At 41.5% G+C, this 9,430-nt stretch overlaps 1 protein-coding gene across 8 annotated transcripts in view; it reads right to left on the bottom strand.

Moving 5' to 3' along the window:
• Positions 1 to 7,077: 7,077 nt before the first annotated feature.
• The window catches only part of TENM1 (teneurin transmembrane protein 1), a 332,266-nt gene continuing 329,913 nt past the window's right edge, over positions 7,078 to 9,430 (bottom strand). For all 8 annotated transcript variants that reach the window (XM_063141817.1, XM_063141823.1, XM_063141820.1 and 5 more), the window contains one exon: positions 7,078 to 8,973. In XM_063141817.1, coding sequence (XP_062997887.1) covers positions 8,215 to 8,973 — 759 coding nt within the window. In that variant the 3' untranslated portion in view covers positions 7,078 to 8,214. The remainder of the gene's footprint in view (positions 8,974 to 9,430) is intronic.

Genomic DNA, 9,430 nt, shown 5'->3' with positions numbered 1-9,430 from the left:
ACTACGAATCAAGAAGTCTCCATTTCAAATATACCTTTGCAATGAACTCATTAGGTGGCCTTAGAGAAGACACACTCTATCATCCTCAGTTTCCCCCATCTGCAATCTGGAGATAATACTGATTTATTTTAAGGATTACAACCAGATAATGCATGTGAAGTGCTTTGGACACTTATCAACTGGGATGCTCCTGGTAGTTCCACATGGACCTATGGCCTGATTTGAGTCCACCCAGAGTATGCACTTCCAAGTGTGGACTTCATTGTGGTGGCCGTATTTCTATGGAACTCCATGCCTCTGGAGGTCAGGCAGCTACCAACATTGTGTCGTTTTTTTGCCACCTACTGAATATACCTGTATATTTCAACAAGTCCTCCTCAACTGACCAGCCATGGTTTTTATTGGTATGCTTTTTTTTAAAAAAAACACTTTTAATGTGGTGCTTTATTCCTTCCATCTTTTATTGTTCACTGCTACGGAATCCATTTAGATGTGGACCAATATATAAATGTTGTAAATAAATAAAAATAAACACTATCCAATAAATGGGTAGGGGTAACCACTATCCAATGGTTAAGTATTAAATTGTATGCCCCTTATCCCAGTTAGGAGGGTAAGAAATAAATAAATAAATATTATTATTATAAACCACAACTCTTCCACAATGGTCGATCACAACATCAAATGCTCATGTGTGTTGTCCTCCTTGCTGTATTTGATTCCTCCCATGAAGTAAAGGAACCAGAAAGTGATTATGTAAGGGGGGTAACGTACAAGGAAGAGAATATGAAAAGGGCAAATGGAGCATAGAACTTACTTCACAAACCATAAACTCTTACCACTACAAAACACCAACCCATCATCTGGAAACCGGCACACTCCTGTTTCTCTCTCTAAAATAATTAGTCCAACACCAACAAAGCCACTCTGGTTAATTGTTTGCAACTTTATTTTTTAAAAATGAAATATTCAAAGTACTTTGTTTGTTTTTTCCAAATGTCAACACATCATATATTAACTTTGACTATTTACAGAAGGTTGTTGTAACGGTCTTGTAGAAAATACATGCATCTGGTCTGAAAACCAGAGCAAAAATAATGCAACAAACCATTTCACTGCAGGCGCTGAACATAAACCTGTACAGTATCCAGTCCGTGTTCAGAGCAGGAATACAAAACTGAAATCTTATTGTTTCTTAGCAACAAGGTTCAGGCCGTTATACTACATTTTCAATAAGATTAGAACTGTTGTTAGATAGGAATCGAAAATCTTGGCATACATTGTAAACATCATTACTTCTCATGAGAAAGGGAGAAAAAGACTAGTAATTGACATAATACTGTATGCTAGGCTTTCTTTGTGTTTATTGACACCTTGTTTATTAAAGTTTCAATGTTCTGGCATGGAGGTTCATCATCATACATGTGAAATATTGTCAAGGACACACTTTGATATACTAACGTTTATTAAGAGGCTAAAGTTCACCACTAAAATCTGAGAAAAGATTGTAACTGGCAAACACATTCTCTTGGACTGATAATGTAATGTGGCTAAAGACCAAGGAAATTCCACAATAAATTGAACTTGAGTATTACCAGTTCCAGTTTGGGGTTGTATAAGCTAGCATGTGTATATTTGGAAAGGCAATGTTAGGAGCGCAAGAACACGTAGACCTAACACATTTTATAACATTTGCCATCTTACGCTAAAATATGATCCAGTTTGTTTTGTTCACCTTAAGTAACTTTGCTGTCTTGGACTCCATTATAGACTTCCCTGTTCAGTGACTATTTTATAGATCAAATTGTGTTGCCCACTTCCATTTGAAGGTCAATAACTCAGAGGAGCATGATAAGAACCTGCTTCTCCTAAAAAAATGAAACTCACCTCCTTTATCACTCTCAGTCTCTCGCACACACACACACACACACGTACACACACACACAGACATGTACACACACACCAGCCCTAGGGTTTCAATCATGTCTGAACATATGATTGGAAGAATGATACATTTCCTTTGAAGTGTCAAATTCAGAAGATTGGAGGGTTAAACAGGAGGTGAATATAAGGTTGTATGTTTTCCAGATTTGTTTTGACTTCCAGATTTGTTTTCCAGATTTGTTATAGACCGACTAAAATGTCCTAGATTTTCTGAATAATTACTGAACTAGTATTGTTTTACTGTCATTCATATATATTCTGATGGTGGGAACACTGCTATGATGTGTTTTATAGACTTGCCAGAAATATGTTTCCAAGTGGAATCCAATAGCCTAGAAGCCCAAGGTCACAACTGTGATCTGTCTCTGGAAGGTAGCCCAGGAAAAGGAAGTGAGGTCAAGGCTTGGGCTGGGCTATTGCATTCCACTTTGCCAGTTTCTGACTGTCACTTATGAGGTGACACCTGTTCCTCTAAAAGGGTGGCATAGAGGACACGGATGGACAGTTGAGAGGGTACAGTGATTTCTCGTGCTGCTGTTCACCATACCGGCTCTCATGCCCTGCCAAGGAAACTGGGCTCTAACTCAGTCAGAGTCCAGCCTAGGGCTTGTTTTGCCTGTGTCCTGTCGGGTGCTGAACTCAGCCTGGAGGAGATAGACCTCAGGCAAGGGTCTAGCATCAAGTATCCAAGCAGGCCCCATTCTGGAGGTTCAAGACCTTGGACAGTTCCCCATGCACCCCAGGGAAATGGAAAGAACTGATATAAGCTGTGTCCCAAAATAGCAGAGCAGGCCTGCTGAGAATTCTATCTCGCCCTTTAGCTGAGAGCTAGCAAATATCTGAAATGGCAATGGCTGACATTCCTGCTTTGCTGCGTGGACTCCAGCTCCACTCTCTATTTTCTCTGCTGGAAGCAGTTGAATGTGTGTCGAAGTCATGGATTCTAGTTCCTCATCTGAGGAGTCTGTAGGGAACCATTTAAAAATGTGTTGCCCCACCTATAGTCTGATGCAGTGCTGTCCATTCCACCATCTCCAGTCTCTCCTGCCTCGTTTTGTCCTTTTTTTTCCTGCTTTATGCATAGAGATGGGAAAGGTTCTCAACCTTTCTTGTAAGAACCTTCCCACCAAATTTTCCAGTCGTCCCTCTCCTTTACTTTGCCTAGAAAGCTCCTCTCATTTTTAAGCTGGTGGAAGGAACTGACAAAACTGGAGTGATGTGAAGATTTCGTGTCTGAGAACATCCTTCAGCAGATGGAATATTTGCTAACATTCCAAGGTATCACAACAGTTCAGCCAATACGAGTAGCCAGGGGCTTCATTGCCAACGCAAGCACTCAATATTCCACAGTGCTTTCCAGAGTTGGCTTAATTGCTCATTAGCAAGTCCCTTTTAATACCCCTCTTGTTATTTTGTGCAAAATACTGAAGAAAGGAAAAGAAAATTAGCCAAGCAACAATGCATGAACAAGCACAAAGTCTGAAATCCAACGTGTGTTGGCCGTCTATTTGCTACCAGGCCAGGTTTAAGGTTCTTGTACTATTGTACAAAGCTCTAAACAACTTGGGACCAGGATACCTGAGAGAACACCTTCTCCCCTATCAACCTGCCCAGTCACTGAGGTCATCTGAGGGCATGCTCCTGGTGGTTCCACATAGATCCATCCTCCGATTGGAGTCCACCAGGGGAAGAGACTTCAGTGTGGTGGCCCCCTCCTATGGAATTCCCTGCCTCTGGAGGTCAGGCAGGTGCCAACTTTGTATTCTTTCCAGTGCCTCCTGTAAATGTCATTCCAGGAAGCCTTCCTTTGATCACCAGCCGTGGTTTATTTTGCACTTTGTTTCTTTTAAAATGTACTTTTATTGTGTGTGTTTTTCCTGGTTTTATTCTATTTTATTTTGTCCACCGCTCCGAAATGTTGAACGGAGAGTGGTATATAAATATTGTAAATAAATAAATAAATATCTAAAAAGGTCAGCAATTCTACCTTGGCTGTGATTCCGCTGATTACCACAATGGTAGAATGTAATTTTAGGTAGTATGTAAGCCTAAATCACTCTTGAACTAACAAATGCCATATTAAGACACATTCTGTACATGTCACTGAATGTGACCTCAACCCATTCCAACTGGCCCACATAATCTGAGAATTGCTTTATTGATTATGGCTGCCGCCCTCCCTGGTGTGTGTTTTAGGAATTCATTTCGGTTGTTGTTAATTAGAACAGTTTTGTTAATTGCCTCCTTTCCTACTGTCACCAGATCCAGGAGAAAGCAATAGTAGACTTTGTAAAACATTCTCGAAGAGATGAGCACAAAAAAGGAACATCTGTCCAATAGCACCTGGATGTGCTGGCTATGCATTAACTTTGCCAGGCATATTTATAACTAGCACACCACTAGAAGTTTTAAGTGCCTACGCTGTCACAATGACAATCGGGAAATGAAGGCGAATTTGGAACTGGCCAAAATATCCATAGTGAATGACTATGCTAGATGTACGAGACAGTCACTGTTTAAAACGACGCTAATGTGTTTTCTGGCAATTGAAAGTCGAACAGATGGCCTTAGAATGTGGTAGATTCTCCTTGATTAAATGCTAAATGGTCACCTATCGGGGATATTGTAGTAAAAGATTTCCTGCGTCGGATTTTGCTTGTTTTTCTTAAGCATACTGTTCACCACTACGAGAATGGCAAAACGCCAATAAGACAGAATGATTATTTAGAGTGATATATTGTCTACAGAATCATGTCCTTCCAAACGCTCAAAGAAATAATAATAAAAAAGCCACAGTCTGGATGCACCTTAGACATGCTGCTTTAAGGTGAAATCCATTCAGAAGTTCGGCACAACTCTCTTTTACTCCCAAGCACAGGATATGCACAGGAGCTAAGCTTGGTGGATTGTGTCAATAGTGACACACATTGATTTTCTGAATTTCAGAAGCAGACATGAATAGAAACATTTCTCTGATACCACCAGAATCTGATGGCTCAGGTATTTAATATTTTTTCTAACCCATATTTTATACCAAGCAATGCCTATAAAACACACCTGGTCAATTCTTTTCATTCATTGGTAAACGCCAAAGTGGGGAAAAATGTAATCCATATCACTTTATGAGCTTTTGGCATAATAATGAAAACCACAACATTCAAGGCAGCATTAAAAACCCTCCGTGGTCAGTAAATATAAAGTGCATTTCCTGCATATAATACAAATACAACTGTAAGGAACTCAAGGCACAAGCTAACATAATATGTATTACATACTAGAAATGCACAGGTCAAGCTAATAACTATATAGCAAGAGATTTAAAACATTTCTTCCTTCTGGGTATTTTAAAGCTTTTTGAAAATGTTCCCTTAATTCGTGAGCTTCAAATAGTAGAATTGCTTAAACTATAAGCAAATTTACTAGAGTTGACATCTTACATCAGTGCTAAAATACATCATCATCAATACACATCGTACATCAATAATGTCCAGAACTAGAAAGTGCAGGTTTATGGATCTGAAAGTCCATATTCAAATTATCCAGAGTTTTGTGGGAAATGACCATCACATCAGAGTCACCAATACAGGAATAGTTCAGGTTTCAATACTGATTATTTAGTCTTGATCACATTAATTGGATCCAATATTGTGTTCTCTTTTAGCCCATAACGCAATCCAGCGGGAGGGAGCGTGGATTCATTTCTGGGACGTGGGCAACCCTTCCGTTCAGATTTTGTCTCCAGAGGCCAGAGACAGAGAACAAGCATAGTGTGAACCACTGACTGGCAAATAGTAAGGGCGAACAGAAAATGTCATTATTTGGTAGGTTCAGATCTGATTTTCTGGACCAGGCTCATCCTTAACTACCATATGCTCCATAGGTCCAAAACAAACTGCCTTTAGCTCAAGTAAATACGAATACTAAATATTAGAATATTTATTCTAACGATGGAACATTGCACTTAGAACTCATAATGTGAGCAACTTAATTCACATCCTCTGATGCTACATACATACTTACATAGGGCCATTTCATCTGACCAAACTAGCTGATTGGCAATGTGAGTTGAATGGATTTAGCTTGCAGCTCAACCATTTTTCTTTTGTTGGTTAGGTTGATTCCTTCTTCGCTGACAACCTGTCATTTTATTTTATTTTATTTATTTTTGGGTCCAGCAAGCTTTTGAATTCTCTGAAGCACAGCCCAAAAGGCGACCCTCTGCTTCTAGAGCCAACAATTTAAAAAGTCTTCCTGTACCATTGAGGCACCGATTTCTGCCTTCACACACAGATACATCCATCCTGTCACAGGATGCCTTGGAATGCCTTCCTTGCTGTGTACCAGACCCTACTGTTTTATTGTTGCTTTTTCTTATTTTTTGGGTATAGTTATTTTACTCATCGTTGGCTGTTGTCAAGATGGTTTGATAAACGTTGTAAGCATTGGGTTCCACACTCTGGGGTGAGGGGGAAAGAGGACTATCAGTTTCATTATAAATAAATAGAATGATTAAAAAGCTGGCAGAAATAGGCCAAATACTGGTGATGCAAGTATCGACTGAGCTGCAAACTGCATTTCTCAACAATCCCATTTCGTCTTATGAACGGGCCGTAAAGTATGCCCCAAGGCTGTCCTTCAGCCATTTATTTCAGAGAACCCCCCAGTGAAGCTTTATTCACTCTGATGATTCTTCTCAGTTCAACTAAGAATCACAGCCAACTATGATTGATTTTGATGGGAACTGAGAATGACAAAATGTGCTCAAGACTTGGAGCCCGAACTGTTCTGGCGGAATACACCAAAATGCAACCATTAAGCCAGACGTGTTCAACCTATTTCAGCCTGAGGGATAAATTCCATTTGGAATGATCTCCTGGGTCCTCCATTCCCATGGTGGGCAGGACCAAAGGCAATACCAGCATAGTTTAGTTTAAAACTTTTGCTGCTTTCATCTAAGTCTTAGGGGAGGCATTTCAAGCTTTTAGAATGGAAGGGGGGGGGAACTGAACAAAAGACGGGAAATCACTGAATGATGTGGTTGAGGGAAAGGGGGTGGGGCCAGGACAAAGGGGTGTGTCCTTGAGAAAAGGGGTGTGTCCTTGAGAAAAGAAGCAAGGCCTTCTGGGGAACTCTGGAGGGTCTGGTTTGGCCTCTGGGCCTGAATTTCTGCACTCCTGCATTAGACAAATACAGATTTTGGACATGCGACATTACTTAAGTTTTTTTGAGTTTCACAGGGTGCATTTCAGTTACGATTTGGTATCTCCTTCACATGAGCAAATCTTTCTCATGAATGGCGATTTTCTACATGTGTTAGAAAACATGGAGGAAGCCCCATGTTGGGAGAGCCATCCTCATGGCGGCTGCAAGTACCCTCAAAAGGGAGGGGGAATTACAGTCTCGTCTTCACCCAGGTATTATAATAAAGACATGGTAGCTGCTAGTACTGACAGTAGGGATGTTAGTTGAATGGACATTCCTATTGATGGTCTTCCATTTAATATATTCTGAGCCGACAAGTGAAAGTGCATCCTCCTGTGTGTTGTGTTTGTGGACGTGATTATTAGCAATGCTTAGATTCCTGAAATCTTGACTTACCACTTCTTACCATCCACACAATGAAACGATTAATCCTAAAAGGCAATGACTAAAAATGACGTTATTTGCAATTTCTTAACAGGGTAATGGCATCACAACTCCCTATCTAGCAGACATGAAGGTCAGAGAAGCTGGTTTCTGTTTTGCTGGCACGGAGGAGAAATTAACGATGGGTGCACCTTGTCCCCTGAAGGCTCCTTAAATGTCTAAATTGTGAAGAGTGCTTTAGTGATGGTTCATGAGCTAGAGCCAGGAACCAAGGACACTGGCCCAACTACAAACAAGTTGAATGCAAGTTATTAAAACCATTAAACTGTGTCCTGAAGAAGGAAATAGAGAGAGCACACGAACATTTTGCCCCATGTGAACCATTTCCAAATGACGACCAACACTGGGAATGCGGCTACCAAATGTTGAATGCAGCCACGCCCTAGAACTAAAAATCATTGCCGTCTCCCAAAGAGTTTAAACAAACTATATTAAAATACCATCTTCTGTCACATTTAAAGGCAGTTGGATATGTTTCCCCCCCTCTATATTTATATATACACAGAGTTCTGATCTAGAAAAACCAATACAATAAACCTTTACTTAATGTTTTTTTTAAAAACAGGCAGTCTTTGGTGATGCAAAGGCAGAGATTGTTTGTCTGTCTGTCTGTCTGTCTGTTTGTTACCTCCTGCCTATTTCACTCTGTCTCATAAAGTGAATATTGTTGGCACTGTCAGAAAGTTCAAGATACTGCTCCACAGATAAAACGAAATATCCATCATAGCCCTGTACTTTCCCCGTGCTCAAAAGCTGCTGTTTCTCTCCCTCTGTCCAAGCCCTAATACCTTCTTCGCCTTCTTGGAGTCGTTTTTGCTCCCTAGTCCAGGCCTGAGCCACAGCTCTCTGCCTGGCTACCTCCAAGACGTGGTTCTTCTCTTCTTCTACGGTAGTCCCATACCGAACGTTAAAGCACAAAGAACCGTATTGGAGCTGTATGTCTGCAAACCGTCTAGTCCTCCCATTGATGACGGAAGTCATTTGCGATACGGTGACGTTGACGCCGTTCTCCAAAATCCGCCGTCCCCCGGTGTTGCCTATTAGTGCAAGGTCTTCTTCCAAAGACCCGAGCTTGATGAAGTAGTGCGTGTCTCGCCCGTCTATCGTAAAATGCAGGTCCTCAAGGTAGTGAGCGTTGTTGAGGATGGCGGCAATGCGTCGGCTGTCTTCGTTGGCCACCCCAATAACATCGGCCGTTACCAGGCCATCCTTAATGGCAAATTTGATGCCCTTCCCAAAGACAGAGGGAACAGCAGCAAATCTGGGTTGTTTGGCCCTCTCCACGCATCTCCCATCACTGTATTTGGGGGTCATGGGAAGCTGGTCCAAGGAAATGAAGTTTCTGAGCTGCTTCTGTAGTTCACACTGAATGCCAAGTATGGTCTGGAAAAGGGAAAAGAAACAGCATATAAAGTAAAGCATACTTTTTTATAGTTAATTTTAGAAGCACTGCACACAGAGCCTCTGCTGAACGTATAATGTCAGTAACCCAGAGCGACCGCCACCCTGATCCTAGATGTCATGCCTCCACCAGAATCCTCAACATCAGAGAATGAAGGGGAAGAGCAAGCTCTAGCAGATCCTGGGGAAAGGACTAGCTGTCAAGTTGAACAGGGCTCCTTACTTTCAGGGGGCAGGCATGAGCCGGCTGAAGCCCCTTTATCAGAGCCAGACGATGATGAAGGGGATCACAAGCCTCTTTCAACCCCAGCTGAGAGCAGGGTAATGAAAGTCAGAGATCAATAGGCTGCCAGAGTTCGAAAGCTACAGAGCTAACTGTGATGTCAGGAGTTAAGGCTCAGAGCAGCCTAGGGAAGGTGCTGGAAACAAAGTTCGGTCC

Source organism: Elgaria multicarinata, chromosome 15 (assembly GCF_023053635.1).
Source record: "Elgaria multicarinata webbii isolate HBS135686 ecotype San Diego chromosome 15, rElgMul1.1.pri, whole genome shotgun sequence".
NCBI lineage: Eukaryota > Metazoa > Chordata > Lepidosauria > Squamata > Anguidae > Elgaria > Elgaria multicarinata.
Note: the sequence above shows the minus strand (reverse complement) of the source record. Positions and strands in the feature narration are given on the sequence as shown.